The sequence below is a fragment of the Engystomops pustulosus genome, chromosome 8 (genome assembly GCF_040894005.1).
Source record: "Engystomops pustulosus chromosome 8, aEngPut4.maternal, whole genome shotgun sequence".
Taxonomy (NCBI): domain Eukaryota; kingdom Metazoa; phylum Chordata; class Amphibia; order Anura; family Leptodactylidae; genus Engystomops; species Engystomops pustulosus.
Window position 1 is genome coordinate 72,088,321 of NC_092418.1, and position 17,398 is coordinate 72,105,718.

The 17,398-nt window shown below is 41.6% G+C and overlaps 1 protein-coding gene across 1 annotated transcript; it reads left to right on the top strand.

Moving 5' to 3' along the window:
- Positions 1–12: 12 nt before the first annotated feature.
- Positions 13–11,972, top strand: MAIP1 (matrix AAA peptidase interacting protein 1). The gene is made up of 5 exons (XM_072121181.1): positions 13–297; positions 2,727–2,798; positions 3,635–3,761; positions 10,086–10,236; positions 11,624–11,972. Exons 1-5 carry the CDS (start codon positions 13–15, stop codon positions 11,700–11,702), a joined length of 714 nt encoding a protein of 237 aa, XP_071977282.1. The 3' UTR covers positions 11,703–11,972.
- Positions 11,973–17,398: the final 5,426 nt, after the last annotated feature.

Genomic DNA, 17,398 nt, shown 5'->3' on the forward strand with positions numbered 1-17,398 from the left:
AGCGGGTGCACAATGTTGCGCTCGGTGTCCCGGCTGTCCCGTTTCTGTGTCAGGTCTCCGCTATGTCCGCTATCACGTGTCCCACATGTGTGGCCGCCAGTCACTCGTCAGCCCCCGGGGCCCCTGGCGGTCACGCGCGGGTACAGCAGCCAAAACACCGGTTCCGACAACAAAGTGGTGGTCGTCGGAGTCCCAAACCCCATCATCTGGTTTAGAACCAGAATCTACTTTTTCCTCATCAGAACATACCTGGACCGGGACTTCAGCATAGAAGAGTTCACTGACGGGGCCAAGCAAGTGAGCATGGGTGCTACTTACATTAGGGTGACCCCAGCCACAGCTCCCTAGTGTCCCTCTCAAGGGTAGAAGGGGAAGGTTGATTAGAGGTGGGGGGTTCCCTCATTCTAGAATCTCCACATCACAAGAACATGGGAGAAAGGGGCAGAGATCTGGCACCAGTGACTACAAGTCCAGGGAGTTTTCTGGCTGCCATTTTTAGGGTCAGGAGATTTTCCCCTAATATAAGCCTGATTGGTAGTATAGACCCCATTACCTTTCTTCCAGGGTCCTAGCTCTCTGCATCTGGACTACTCGAATTTCACTGCCATTTTTTACATTAACCTTATGGCGGCACACCAGGTTTTTATACCCAGCCTGCGCATCATAATGGACCCGAAGGGGGTTGTACACTCCAGAAACACATCGTCCTATCAGAGAAACCGTTAATAAAGGCTCCTACTCCTGTATCTACTACTAACTTTTTGAAATTCTTGGGATATCTGTGCTGTCGAATATCAGGAGAGGTTGCAGCTCTACCACTATCCCCCATATACAGTATATGAGAGGGAAGCTACTAGACCCGTTAGTAGCCTTTTTGTTTTGGTACTTTCTGTCTATTGTAAATCCTGTTTGGCAGAGCGCTGCGTGATTAGCCTATTGGCTATGATATTCGATTCTTCTAGACATTATCCAGGGTGTAGGGAGTCAGGTGCCCACAGTTCAGACTGTTGAATTGCATCAGAATGATCTAGAACAGTGGTGGTGAACCTATGGCATGGGTGCCAGAGGTGGCATTTATGCGGGCACTCAGGCCATTGTCCAAGGACTGAGTTCACCAAACACTGAATCTTCAACTTAAGAGATGCTGCTCTCAGCGCTATTTTAAAGCGACACTTTATTAGCTCTTTGGAACTGCGAAAGTAAGAAGGTGTTGACAGAAGTGCATTATCTTTGGAGGTCGTCCTGCTGGACCCACCATTCTTTCTGTAGATAGAGGCCCTGGAGAGAAGCTACAATGAGAGTTTGAATTTGCCCTCCTTCTGGCAACTGTATTGATGGCCTCAGGTGGCAGATACAATTGAAAGATGTGGAAGAACAGGGAGCAATAAGTAACTCTTTAAAATTCCATGCTGCCACTTCACAGTAAATAAGTGGATTATGGATGTAGTTTGGGCACTCGCTCTGTAAAAGGTTGTAAAAGGTTCACCATCACTGATCTAGAATGTGGCATAAGAATGCTTTTTTTTTTTTTTTTTTTTTAACTAAAAAGTCTGTTGGGGTTAAACACCATTTTGTGCCTAATCTTTGGTGGAAACTAAAAGTATTCTGCGTATTAACCTTTAGACAGACAGTCTGTGTTCCAGATTTATCATGCACTCTAAAGTTATGTTACACACAAATTTGGTGGCACGATCCCACGGGCTGCACACAGTGCCTGCAATATATAGAAATTTAAGGCATGCAAGTTTCCTCTGCCAGTCAAACACCAGCGCCAAAACTTTAATAGTCAACAGTTCAGTTGAAGCTGTTCCTGCAGAGGGAACGCTCCCCCTCCCCCCTTTTATATCTACATCGTTCATCCACTGCTTTTGTGCAGCCCGTTGGATTGTGCCACCATAGGGCACATGTACAGGGGCTGCATACGTTCGTGTGTAATAGGCCTAACCAACTGTTATTCTTACTGTTAAAACTAATATGTGGGGGGGTATTTATCAGGGCTTGTACACCAGTTTTTTGGTGTGCAACCCCTGAATTCTTGGCACACAGCCTGGTATTGTGACTATTTTTCCCCTTACGCCAAACCAAGTGGGCATGGAAGGGCACGAATGTGGCTATTTCCGAGATTGGAGTGCAGCGGCTCTGGGTGTTCTGCCCTGCCCTGCTCCTGTGTACTAGCTATAGCCCGCACCAGACAGGACCTCGCAAAGTATTGTCTAGCAGCACTGCCGCCTGCTGGAGCCAAGTGATATATTTGACAAGGGCCGGAGTTTACATCTTGCCCCCAAAATGTCACAAATCAAGATGCAGTGAAAGAGTACTTTACAACAGTTTCCTATGAGAAATAACCACTGTATCGCCTTGTATTTCTCAATATAGAAATTAATGATACACAATTCACTCGATTCACACTGTAATCCCGTCAGGACTAAACAAGGCAACAACATTTTTTATTAAATATATTTGACTGGTTTATTTGGCCATTCTGTTTTTCTGTTGAGTCAGGGATAATAATAACAGGACATAAGCTCTGGTTATGTTCTGTCACCTGAAGCCAGACATGTCCCATTTACTATAACGGTGTGTATAATTTTGCAGCACTTTTTCTGCCCACATTGTAAATTGTCCTTTAAATGCAAATGTGATCACAGGCCATGTACTTGTATTATCTCACTGGTAGATCTGCTGTAACACTAAGAGCTGATGGTATTGTATTTTCCATTCCTCAGGCCTTCTCCTTTGTATCCAGACTGCTGTCCCAGTGCAAATATGATGCGTTAGAGAATCTTGTGGCTGGTGAGGTATGTGTAAGTTCCAACTAGGTCTGTGATGTTAGTTTATCTCTGTCTTCAAAGACTTTTACTGATTATAACAAACTTTGCACAGTACTTCATGAAGGGTAATCTTAGGCTGTTACTAGAATCTCGATGCAACCAAGAACAGGGCTAGTAGATGGCACCGACATACAAAATAAGTTTTTTTAATAATAATTTAGAATACCAAGGAGAATTGAGAAAGCAATGTGCAGAAGTTTTGGGTTCTGCTTGAAATCCATCTTTATATCAGGTCTGTGGTGTCGGAAAGCCAAACTCAAGATTCCAGTTCAACCAAAATGTCACGAGTTCTGGTCACTCTAGCAGTAGTAGGAGGGTTGCACACCCCATGCCACATTAGGCCTGTCAAGCCTCCATTTGCGGTCTGCACCCTGCTGACAAAGAAGTCCAATAAGCACTTCCATAACTGATGGAAACACTTATTGGTGCAGGAGGCCCGGGTAGTGCTGAGTGCAGCTGAGAAGTCCTTACTGCTCCTGGGTCCTCTCCCGCTCCACTCTGTTGGATGTTCCGGCATCAGGTCACAATAGAGAGTAGAGTGGCAGGAGGAGAGGACCCAGGAGTGGTAAGTACTTGTCAACTGTAGTGCTCCTGGGTTTTCTATGTTTCCTGGTGCATTTATTCTCCAGGTCCTGATGCTGGTGCATAAAACCAGCACAGGACACAGTTCTAAGCAGCACATGGAGCACATGCAGCACATACCTCATTCTTCTTTAATCCACTTCTGGCTATTTCATGTGCAAGTATTTTTATTACAGAAAATAATAGCTGTAACATAACCAACACATTTTTTTATGCTGCAGATGCTGAAAGAATTGAAGGAAAAATGCTCCGTGCTTTCGGACAACTGTAGGAAAGCTCTGGCTGCTGAGTCAGATGAGATTATGTATTCCTTTCCTGGGGATGTTGCTATTCATTATGATGATGATGGTATGTGGAAGGTACAGTACACTCTTTTAATGAATAGTAATGGTTAATCCACCATGGGTATTTGAAATATGTCAACAACGTATGTGGACTTGGTATGTATATCTATAAACTGCACTCTAAATTACATCATGCTAATTCATTTGTTCTGCCTATGTTACTTTTATGTTACTTGGGGTTTGTTATGGGCAGGATCAGCATGTTAAGGGAGAATCTACAGCGTAGATTTAAAACATATGTCATTTTAAAGTTAGTATGCACACATACTTAGTTTGTGTTTGCACACTCATATTGTCATCCTGTGGATTGTGATGTAGAAGTAAACTTTTCACAAAATATTTAAAATCAATAGTAGAGATGATTATAGAAAACTATGTAATATTGTTTTATGTACAAAGTTGTTCTTATGTCTTTCTTTCTCATTGCCTTTCTTCCTTATGTAAAGGGGTATTCCTACGAAGATAAGATTCTTAAATATATAACAAAATAATACTTTCTCTGATTCAATGTTTTTAACAAATATAGCATTTCACAGATTTAATACCAATCTGTCTCTATCAGTCCTGATGTTTACAATTTGGTTGTCCCTGGATCCGACTGTAAACTCCTGACTATGATCAGGAAGATTCCCTTAGCTTCTCTTGTATAGCAGGATGAGGGGTAGGAGGGGACAGGGCACTTCCTGGTTCAGTAGCGTTGTGCTTCTACACGGTTCACAGCAGTTGTAGAGGAGACAGAAGCAGCTCTGCTAACAAGATAAGCTCTGGATCCAAAGGGAAGGGGGTGATATATCAGACCTGACTGTGTGTTTTATTGATTAGGTGAGGCAGCAGAGACAAGTGTGTCATAGTGTCTTCTATCTCATGACTCTGTTCTCTCATCTCTCTTTTTCTATGTGTCAGGTATTGGTAGAATCGTGAGAAGCTAAATAAAAGTGTAGCTAAACCCTGTACCGTGATAATTTAAGCACATTGTCGGCACACAGCATCTCATAGCACAGAGGAATCATGAAGTGTCTACTCAGCTAGTGCCCGCCCAAACTTTTGAATCTTACAGTGACCATCACTAGTCATCGGACCAAAAACGGAAAAGTAAAAGTCGGAAGTATGGGATTAAAAATTATCTTCGTTTATGTAAACATCACTAGGGGATTAAAATTTGAGAACTTTCTTTTATGGGTAAACCCCTTTATCTGCTTAAAGGACATCTATCACCAGGATGAAGGATTGTAAACCACAATCCTGGTGAACAGGATACATGCATTACATACTGGTGAATGCTCCCTCTGGCAGGATCTGCCCTATTTTTGCTTCTTAAGCCTTCATTTTTATGAAAAAAATATGCAAATGACCCCGAGGGGCTCCAGGCTCAGTAGATGTCAATGGAGCCTGGAGCCCCTCAGTCTTGTTTGTATAATTTTTGAAACCTTTTTTTCATAAAAACAAGGGCTTTAGAAGGTCAAAATAAGTGGAGATCCTGCCAGAGGGAGCGCACACTAGCATGTAATTGTGCTTGGTTTACAATCCTTCATCCTGTTGGTAGATTTCCTTTAACGCCACAGGACAATATAAATCATCCTAATTAGTGGGCCATTGCCACATCAGGACAATCTATTTCTGCCTCAGGATCGCGCTGGCACATTGACATACAGCCTGGTCCTTGCTACCTCTTCCCAGCAGGGAGATCTCTCCTTACTTGACAGTTCCATCTGTCACTCCCCCAGCCCCCTAATCGTGATCTACCGGAGGTTTCCTTTCCAGACGGATGTCAGATGAAGACCTCTCTGTCTGCCATGAATGGTGCATGTACGGTCCAAGACTGGCTCTAAAAGGCAGACTGTCAGTAAAACAATGACAGAAACAATACATTGCAGGACAGAAGTACCGCAATTTATTGTACAATGTGTTAAGGTATCCCAATTGTAAGTCCTACAGTGGGAAGGTAAAAACACAAAAATCACTCATTTGACTATATAAAATAATATTTTGGGCTAAAAAATTTAATTCAACCTTTATCAAAGAGGTCTCACAAAATTAGCTACCCCTACTGTGCCTTTTTAAAGCGCTGCATGAGGATGCAGCCATTTGTATAGGAGTATCTCATACACATAGATTCACGAGGCGTGGTCACCAGCAAGCACTTAGAGGAGCCAGAACCAGGGGTGTCACATCATTATACAGGATGCAGTCATGCGTATAGGAGTATCTCATACACACACAGGCTCCAGGGGGCGCCATCACCAGGAAGCACATAGAGGCAATCCAGCACCAGGAGTATCACATCATTATACAGGCTGTCAGTCATGTGCATAGGAGTATCTCATACACACAGGCTGCAGGGGACGTGGAGGCCAGCACCAAGAAGCCCATGGAGGAGCCATTACACAATTATACCTCACATCATTATACAGGCTGTCAGTCATGTGTATAGGACTATCTCATACACACAGGCTGCAGGGATCGTGGCCTCCAGCACCAGGAAGCACATAGAGGAGCCAGCACCAGGAGTGTCGCATCAATATACAGGCTGTCAGTCATGTGTATTGGAGTATCTCATACACATAGGCTGTAGGGGGCACCAGCACCAGGAAGCACACAAAAGAGCCAGCACCAGGGGTGTCACATCATTATATAGGCCATGTGTATAGGAGTATCTCATACACACAGACTGAAGGCCTGAGGCATGACTATGTGAAGGTCTGAGGCGTCACCCGTAGCTTGGTCTGCGGCACCAGCTGTAGCCTGGCCAGTGGTGGGGACTGCCGGGGTCTGCTCTGCTGGACACAATCATGATTAAGAGCACAATTGTTGCTTGAAACGTGTTGAGCTTTTATGCCCTAAATATCTTGTGAATATGCTTTGGACGCTCGTTATATCACAATAAAGGCTTTTACTTCTTACATCTAACTGGATCCAAATTACTTTTCTGCTCTGCCGGAGTCTGCAACAACAGCCGTAGCTTGACTTTGTGAAGGGGCTGAAGCGTCAGCCGTGGCTCGACTTTGTGAAGGCCTGAGGCGTCAGCCGTGGCTCGACTTTGTGAAGGCCTGAGGCGTCAGCCGTGGCTCGACTTTGTGAAGGCCTGAGGCGTCAGCCGTGGCTCGACTTTGTGATGGGCTGAGGCGTCAGCCGTGGCTCGACTTTGTGATGGGCTGAGGCGTCAGCCGTGGCTCGACTTTGTGAAGGGCTGAGGCTTAAGCCGTGGCTCGACTTTGTGAAGGCCTGAGGCGTCAGCCTTAGTATGGTCTGGGGGTCAGTGATGTCACTCATGGTATATTCTCTTGAGTCCACAGCTTGGTCTGGGTAGTCCATGCTGCCTGTCATGGTCTGATCTGAGGAGGGATAGCAACACTAATCTTGGTCTTATCTGCGGGTGTCTGTGGAGTCAGCCATAGTCTGATTGAAGTTTTTGAGGTTGTGCACCCCTTATTTAATGTGTGGTGCAAGATTACTGGAATTGCTAAATTGGTTGTTTAACCCCTTATCACCGACACTAGTTTTCAGCTCAATGACCAGACTCGATTTTTTAAATCTGACATGTCTCACGATAATTGGTTATAACTTCGGAACGCTTTAACATATCCCGGTGATTTTGAGAATGTTTTCTCGTGACACATTGTACTTCATGCTAGTTATAAAATTTAAGTGATACGTTTTGCGATTCGTTCTGAAAAAAAGTGAAAATTTGGCAAAAGTTTGTAAAAATTCTTCATTTTCCAAGTTTGAAATGTTCTGCTTTCCAGACAGGAAGTAAAACTACCCAAAAAGCTTGATAAATTACATTTACGGAATGTCTGCTTTATGTTGGAATGATATTTTATGCATCCTCTCACTTTTCTAGGATGTTATGAGGCACAGAACTTTAGGTGCCATTTTTCTCATTTTAATGAAAATCCCCAAAACTCACATTTTGAGGGAAAACTCAGCTTCCAAGTGACTTTGAAAGGCCTAAATAATAGTAAAACCCCATAAATTACACCACTATAGAAACTTCACCCCTCAACGTATGTAAAACAACTTCTATTAAGTCCATTAACCCTTTAAGTGTTTCACATGGGTTAAAACAATATGGACCTGCGATTTAGAAACTATGGAATTTTTTTGGAAAATACATTCATTTAGGCCAAACTGACGTTTCAGAATAAATTAAATGACGAAACGCACTGCAACGCTTGATGCCCAATTCCTCCAGAGTGTACTGATACCCCATATGTGGTGGTAAACTTCTGTATGGGCGCACGGCCAAGTATAGAATGAATGGAGGTGCCATTCACAGCAGATTTGTATTGTCACATTGTACTACCTATACATTTTTATTTTTTTTGGTAATGCAAACATATGAGGGCTTATTTTTTACGGGATGCGATACAATGTATAGATAATTCATTTAGGGGGTCTATAGCTTATTCATGAGATTTTATTAACTATTTCAAGGGGGACACAAACAAAATCATCAATTTTTATTTTGGATTTTTAGCATTTTTTTCCCCCCGCTCACCGTAATGTAAAAATAATATTTTATCTTTATTCTCTGGTTCACTACGATTGCGGTGATACCTCATTTATATAGTTTTTCTTATCTTTGCTCAATTTTCCTGAGCAAAACCAATATTGGAGAATATCACATTGTTTTTACTATTGACAACTACAACTTCTGTATTTTTCTGTTGTCAGACCTGGTTGAGGGCTTATTTTTGGCGAAAAGAGTTGTTCTTTTCAGTCGTATCATATTAGGGAACGTAGCTTTTTTTGATCACTTTTTAGAACATTTTTTGTGATGGTGTTTGATGAAAAATTGTATATTACGGGAAAATTGTATATTACTGAGCGCATGCTCAGTTACTTACAGCCGGGTCCTGCCAGGAAGGCAGGACCCGGCGAGAAGAGATGCCGACAGCCTCGGGTCACTCGTTGGGACCCGGGGCAGCGGCAGGAGGGATCGGATCCCCCGGTAAGCACACCGGGGGGGTCCGATCCACGGGGGACACACTTGCACGCCGCGGTCATGCTTGACCGCGGCGTGTAAGGGGTTAAACACCCGGGATCTGAGTTTTTCCGATCCCGGGTGTTAGTGCCGGGTCTGGGCTGTGATATCACAGCCCGACACCGGCACTATACTGACCCGATGTCCCGAAATCTTCTTCTGACGCGACGCCGTAGAAAGGCGTCACGTCAGAAGAAGTACCCTTAATGACCGACGTAGAATCCTGATAGGGCGGTCATTAAGGGGTTAAGCACCGAAAACAGTCAGTAATTATTTTCCTGCAAGTATAGCCTTCTATACACCATTTACACTATACTGCTCATAAGCTAAAAATACTCCTAAAAATGGTAAGAAGAGTATTATTTCTGTTCTGGAGAAAGGTTAGTGGGAACTCTGCCGGTCATATAATTATTGACTTTATATGATTGTGACTTTGATTTAGAGCTAATAGCTCAAAACGTGTCTGTGACCCTCCTTTTGTGGTTTCTGATATGCTCCACTAAAATGCTGTGTTATCAGAAGGAGCGCTGTGTGGAGGGGTTCCTTGTCTGTTTCCTGTTAGATTCTGTGGTTGAACCCCAGTTGGTTGCCATAGAAGCGTTTAAAGCCTCTCCAAGACTTTGTCGCCTGCCATTTGGCATTTACTAATACATCCTATAAGAATGGTAATGCAACATATTGGGGCAGATTTATCAAGCTGTCTGAAAGTCAGAATATTTCTAGTTGCCCATGACAACCAATCACAGCTCAGCTTTCATTTTACCAGTGCTGATGAATATTTTAAAGGGGAGCTGTGATTGGTTGCCATGGACAACTAGAAACATTCTGACTTTCAGACAGCTTGATAAATCTGCCCCATTGTATGAGTGACCAGACCTTTTAAGGATTTTTAGGGGGCCTAAAAGAGTTGTAAAAAAAATATAGCAAAAAATAATAATAATAATAATATCCCTTTCCCTGGAAGGCAAATATATATCATGATCATGATATCCTAGCTCCCCAACATGCCCAATACTAACCCATAGAATAAAAGGAATGTCCGTCATAGTCCGTCAAGATGCCTATGAAAAGCTTTTTAAAAGCAAAAATTCATGGTGTGATGCAAGTTTTTTATGTTTCCATAGACCGTAAACTTTTGCAAGCAGGGTCCTCATTCCTGTTGTATGATCTGACTATGTTATTGCTCTTTAATGTCTATTGTGGTTGTATATGTACCCCATAATCTGAGAAGTTCTGCAGGTTATGATGCTATATAATTGTCCCATGCAGGTTGATCCTCATGATTTCAAAATTGTTTATGGTTTAGTAAGTTAATGAGTATTTTGTGTTATCTTTTTCTTCTAGGAAGAAAATTTGTCCGAATTCTCATGCGCTTTTGGTACTTAACGTATGCAGATATCCCTGATGAGGAGCTAGATGGAACAAAAGTGTTTCAAGTAGTAATGGGAGATGAAAATGCAAAGGACAGTAAGCGCATACTCACTGCAAACTATGAGTAAGAAGCCTGATACAATTATTATATTACATTGTTTACGTTCATGGGGTTTTCCATGGAGGTACTAATATGTGCTGTCTTTATGATGGGTTGACCATACAGATGGTGCCGGGAGCACACGGCTCCCTCTATAGTGTTGTGGTCGTGCTGGCTCTCTGCAGGCACAGCTTTCATCAAAGTAAATAGAAGCTGCGTCTGCAATAAGTTTCCCGTCTGCAGTGAGATCTTTTGGAGTTGCAGCGTTTTCTTTGGAATCAGGAATCCAGAAGTCTGAAGCTCTAGTTCTTTTTTTTTTTTATGTAAATCTCTGATAGATTGCTGTTGGGGAAGATTATCTATAATTAGTAACATTTATTTTTAAAGGAAATCTACCATTTGCTTTTATGCATTATGAACCAAACATACATTGAGAATTCTGTAGCTACACTGATGCAGAAACATAGCTTTTTTAATCCCTGAACTGGTTTTGCTGAAAAACAATTATGATAATGAGGCTCTGCGGCAGCCCCGCACTCTCCTCTTACCCTAGTTATGCGCTGCTTCAACCTTGTCCTGCCCAGCATAAGCCGAGCATATGTCATCACTATGTTGTCCCTGACAGGAAGAAGTTATCAATCGCTGCACCATCCCCCAGCTGAGGTTGATAAGTCCTGTCTGGACAGTTCAAGCAGCTCTTTTATGTACGGAAGGCAGTCTGCACCCAGATTTCCCAAGCCACTTGGTTCAGGGATTAAACAAGATATGTTTCTGCATCAGTGTAGCTACAGCATTCTCAAGATATGTGTGGTTCATAATGCATAAAAACAAACGGTAGATTTCCTTTCCTTTTCCTTTCCTTAATTACGTTCAAGTTTGTATCTATATAGAGTTCTATAGATGTCATATTACATCTCCATATAACTTAGGACATGTAAAGAGATGGAAATTGGTCATCTGAGTCAGGATGGTGTATTTTCTATGATACAGCTAAAAATTACCTAAATTGCCTCCCTTATTGTTTATTAATTTATTGTTCTGTAATTTTCTTTTTATTTACTCAAAAAATGACACAAAGGCTTTACAGAATGGTTGGTTACTACAGTGTCCCCTAAGAATCGTAACTTAGACAAAACTTAGACAACTTAAGACAAAAAATGTTCTATTTGTTCATTGCAACCAATCAGCTGTCTTTTTCCCACAGAGGTTTATAAAATTAAAGCTGTGGTGCTATTGGTTGCTAGGACAGTTTTGCTTCTTATAAATCTCCCATTCTGTAGTTTACCAAAAAATAGTTTTACATATGGAATCTTCTTGAGTTTTAGTAAAATTAATGTTTGCCACACTGATCTACATTAAGTTGAGTTCATGTTCTCTCTCTTATGTTTATTTTTTTTTTTTGTCATTCCAGGTTTCTCAGAGAATTTACGCAAGGAGTTAAACCAGACTGGATCATCACACGCATCGAACATTCTAAATTAATAGAGTGAATTGCTGACATTGGGGCTCATCCTTTGGTGTTTATATTTGTGTCAGAAGGCGAAACAATTATGAGAACTGAAATGATATCTTCTCCCTTTAATTATAGTAAAGGAGTCTATTAAATATTGCTATTATGTATTGTACTGGTGCAAAACAATTGATCATGGTACATTAAACTGAACTCTCAGGAGCTGGTGGGTGAACATATAAGCAGATATGCTGTTATAAATAACTTATTTAAATCCACAACTGGTATAATACAGCTGTCAAAGGTGGTATATGAGGAGCTCGGGTGTATTCTTTTTATATCTTTAACCCTTTAATGACCAGGCCCTTTTTTGTTTTTGCATTTTCATTTTTTACTGCAGCTGTATGAAAGATTTTCTGAGTAACAAATTGCACTTCATAGTGACGGTATTTAATATTCCATGCCGTGTAATGGAAAGCAGGAATAAAATGTCATATGCAGTGAAATTGGTGTAAAAAGGCTTTTTCTTATAGGCTTGGATTTTACGGCTTTCACCGTGCACCCAAAATGACATGTCCACTTTATTCTTTGGGTTGGTACAATCATAGGGATACCAAATTTATACATTTTTTATAAATTTATACAGTTTTATACATTTATACATTTACAAAAATTTAAACCATGTAAAAAAAAATTCATTTTGCCATCTTCTAGCACTAATAACTTTTTCATATTTCATAGTTCAGTCTCTACTTCAATCTCCATTCTCTCTCATAACTTAAACCTGGGAAGAGGGTGGTTTTGTACCCGCAACTCACCCCCAGAGAGTATATAGAAGGTACAGATAAAATACAAAAATGAATCGCTGTCCTCGTGCATTAAATCATGACCAGGGTATCTCTCATACGTGTAGATAAGAAAGAGACTCACCTGATCCTGATGTAAGTGCATGTAATGTGTTGTATATAGCCTGGCTGCTGTTCACAGTTTGGGCTCTTCTCCGAGTTCCGTGGGTAGCGGTGGATAGTTTCAAATGTACACTCCGACTGACATTTAGGAGGTACATATAGGACTAGTGCTCCACACATTCACTTAGACCAAAGTTGAAAGTTCCAACAAAGGACTGGTTTATTCAATTGTGCACCATTGAATAAACCAGTCCTTTGTTGGAACTTTCAACTTTGGTCCAAGTGAATGCGTTGAGCACTGGTCCTATACATACTCCCTAAATGTCTGTCGAAATCTATATTCTCTATCATGCCATACAGATACAGTATAGTGGACTTATCAACTAGGTTATGGGCTTAGCAATTGTCAATGGAAGGATTTTATCTATGAAGTCCTTTACAAAACCTTCTATAAAGTTCCATTGTTACATAAGTTCAATGCTCTGGTATGTAGAGATGTATCTTCTCAGGGATCTGAGGGGGATACCTATAAATTTGGGGCAGTGTGCTGGATACCTATAAATTTGGGGCAGTGTGCTGGATACCTATAAATTTGGGGCAGTGTGCTGGATACCTATAAATTTGGGGCAGTGTGCTGGATACCTATAATTTGGGAGCAGTGTGCCATATGACTATATATTTGGGGGCAGTGTGCTTGATATCTATTGGTCCACACAGTATGGCATTATGAGCCTAAACACTATGTCTGACCCCCTAGTTAGTTTTGTGTAGTTTGGACAACTTCATTCTGACAATCTAAATGGTTTCAACATAAGTACTTTATGTTCAGCCCATTGATTCTTTAGTATTTGTCCCTATCTACTGTTCCCTTCTGGCAGCTGTATTCTGCCTGGAAGGCTTAATATTTCTAATGATGATATTAAATTATAATACAATGTTAATCCTGAACTGCACCGAGCTCCGCCACTGGTTGGATGCCTGGAACTCTCCCCATAGTGAAGGTTCATTAAAGCCTCTTCACACTTAAAACAAAGCCACTCTGGTACCAAGGGAATACAGCTGCCCCCACCCCATAAGGTAAGGCCCCAGTGAGAGGACATTTCAGATACATATTTACTAGGGGCAGTGTTCTGAATACCTATATCAGTGATGGCAAACCTTTTAGACACCGAGTGCCCAAACTACAACCAAAACCCACATATTTTTGCGAAGTGCCAATGCGACAATTTAAGCAGTAACTTATTGCTCCCTGCCCTTTTACAGGTTTAAATTGTAAAGGGACCTGAGGACACCAATACAGTAGAAAGAAGGTGAAACGTTTGGATTATCATTGTAGCTTTCTTCTAGGGTCCTGGGACTGCAAGAGGCCTTGAGTCCTGGCTGGCGAACCCTGCCCTGGGGTGATGGCATGGGTGCCCATATAGAGGGCTCCGAGTGCCACCTCTTGCACCCGTGCCATAGGTTTGCCACCACTGACCTATATAATGGGAGGCAGTGTGCTGGATACCTATATAATAGGGGTTTTGTGCTGGATATCTATATATGGGTGTGCAGTGTCCTGGATACCTATATACTGGGGTAGAGTTCTGTATATAATAATAAAAATAGTCTTTTATAGTGCCATTATATTCCATATATAGGGGAATATTATGCTATATAAATATGCACTGGGGCAGTGTGCTAGATACCTATAAACTGGCAGAGTGCTGGACACCTATATACTTGGGGGCATTATGCTCTCTAGGTTCTTCAAAGTAGCCACATTTTACTTTGATTACTGTTTTGCTCACTCTTGGCATTCTCTTGATGAGCTTCAGGAGGTAGTTACCAGAAAAGGTAAGGTAAAGGAAAAGGTGCCCTGTCAGGTTTAATAAGTGGGGTTTCTTGCCTTATAAATGGAGTTGGGACCGTCAGTTGTGTTGTGCAGAAGTCAGGTGGATACACAGCTGAATAGACTGTTAGAATGTGTATTCACATTACTAAAAGAGTAGAGGTCCAGCATCCAGGCAAAAAGTAATATGTTGAGTAAGTAAAAAATCCACTTTATTAAAAAAATATTTTAAAAACATATATTGACGTCCTATAACAGTGATGGCGAACCTTTTAGAGGCTGAGTGCCCAAACTGCAACCCAAAACCCTGCTTATTTATTGCGAGTTGCCAACCAAAATTTAAAGCAGTAACTTATTGCTCCCTGTTCAACAACTTTCAATCATATTTGCCTCCTGAGGACAGCAACACAGTAGAAGGTTGGAAAATATTCATCATTTTAGCTTCTTTCCAGTTTCCCTCTGTACACCTGAGTATCATGGAGCAGGTCCTCCAAAAATAATTTGACCCTGTCTAATTCTCCCTCTTCCTACAGTCCCAAGTAGCGAAGTCAGTATCAAAATATGACTGAAAGCAGCATCTGTTAAGTTGCTTGGAACTGCAGGAAGATTCTTTGAGTCCTGTCTGGTGTGCTGGGGCGATGGCCCAGGTGCCCACAGAAATGGCTCTGAGTGCCGCCTCTGGCACCCGTGCCATAGGTTCGCCACCACTGTCCTATAACATAATAATTCTGACGCGCTTCGGACTATTCGCGGTCCTTTGTCGTAGACTACTGAAATGCTATAGTGCAAAGTATTTATACATATGATGACTTAACCGGAAACAGTTTGTCACATGATCCTATTAACCCATGAGGTACCAAAAACAGAAACAAAGGGAAAAAAAAGGGAAAACTCACAAATAGTAGATTTTTGCTTAATAGATATATATATATATATATATATATATATATATATATATATATATATACATAATGTCTTTTCTATAATTAAGACCGGATGGAGATCGGATGAGTCTGCAGCATTAGAATCCAGAAAGCCTCTCGAGATCGTAAGGCTTATGTCCAGTCTCCGCCTCTAGCTGATCGGGCTACTCTTTCAATTGGTATGACCTGTAAATTTGTGGTATTGCCTCCCTCTTTATCTGTAAAGTGTTTTGATAAACCTGATATATTAGCTGATATGTTGTTGGCTGTTTCCCTTTTTTTTGAGATGCAGCTGTTATATGTTCAGAAATCCTTCTTTTTAATTTGCGTGTTGTACAGCCCATGTTCATGTATGTTTTTATTGAATATTCCTTTAAAGTAACTGTGGACGTAAACTTAGATGTTTTTTGCAATATATGACATACATCGACTACCTCCACATTTGAAGCTGCCCTTATATATTAATATAATATAAGGGCAGCGGGAAGGGGTTAAAAAGTCAGTCAGTTAGTCTGAAAAATTGCAGTTGCAAAAACCATCAAGAGCTACAAAGAAACTGGCTCACATGAGGCCCGCCCCAGGAAAGGAAGACCAAGAGTCACTGTGGAGGATAAGTTCAAGGATAAGAGTCACCACCCTCAGAAGTTGCAGGGTAACAGCAGCTCAAATAAAAGACCAGGTCATTGCTGCACAGAGTTCTAGCAGCAGACACATCTCTACAACAACTGTTAGGAGGAGACTGTGTGCAGCAGCCTTCATGGTAAAATAGCTGCTAGGAAACCACTGCTAAGGACAGGCAACAAGCACAAGAGACTTGTTTGGGTTAAAGAACACAAGGAATGGACAATAGAACAATGTAAAAAAACTGTGCTTCGGTCTGATGAGTAATAATTTGAAATCTTTGGTGCCAACCACCTTGTCTTTGTGTGACGTAGAAAAGGTGAACAAATGGACTCTACATGCCTGATTCCCACCGTGAAGCATAGAGGAAGAGGTGTGATGGTGTGGGGGTGCTTTGCTGGTGACAGTGTTGAGGATTTATTCAAAATTGAAGGTATACTGAACCAGCATGGTTACCCCAGCATCTTGCAGCGGCATGCTATTCCATCCGGTTTGTGTTTAGTTGAACCCATCATTTATCTTTCAACAGGACAATGACCCCAAACACACCTCCAGTCTGTGTAAGGGCTATTTGACCAAGAAGGGGAGTGATGGGGTGCTACGCCACATGACCTGGTCTCCACAGTCACCAGACTTGAACCCAATTGAGTTGGTTTGGATTTGGGGTGAGCTCCTTTGATGAAATGACCACAGCAGAAACCCCCCTTAATAAAATGGCCACAGCAAAGCCCTCCCCCATAAATGAAATGGCCACAGCAGGGGCCCCTTTTACACAAATGGCCATAGCAGAGCCCCCCGTTAAAGAAATGTTCACAGCAGGGCTGCATATTTATTACAGGATGCAGTGTATAAATTAAAATGGGTCTGCATGTATTAAATCATTATGTATACCTGTAAATTAGAGGGCTCTGTAAATATATTAAATCATTTGGGATACTGTAAATACAGTATGTATATAGGGGCGAAGAATAGTTCCTGGTGCTGTGTTTCTGTATGAAGCTTAGTTCTAGTACTGTACTTATGTTCCGAACTCCCTACTAGTGTCGCATTTATGTACTAAGCTTTGTTCTGGTGAAGTATATATGTAAATTGCTATTATAACAATTCATGACAGGCACAATGTGAAACATACTGTACATTTTAATTAAAGGGGGGACACTGTATGTTAGAATAATTTAGGGGGAGCAATGTTGAGCTAAGTTAGTGCTGTATACACTATAATCCATACATAAATGCATGTTAATGTGGTAGGGGGTTGTTACTGACTGATGTCCGCCAAGGAAGTTTAGAAGAAGAATGGCCCCAGAGCAACGAGCGCACACAAACTTCTGTGTGTCAAGAGAGGCTTCCAGCAGCCAAACCTAGAGAGATAGAAAAAGACAAATCCTTAAAGCACAAAACAGTCCAGAATAAACTATTCCAGGTGCCTGCCATATCTACAGGAAGCTACAGA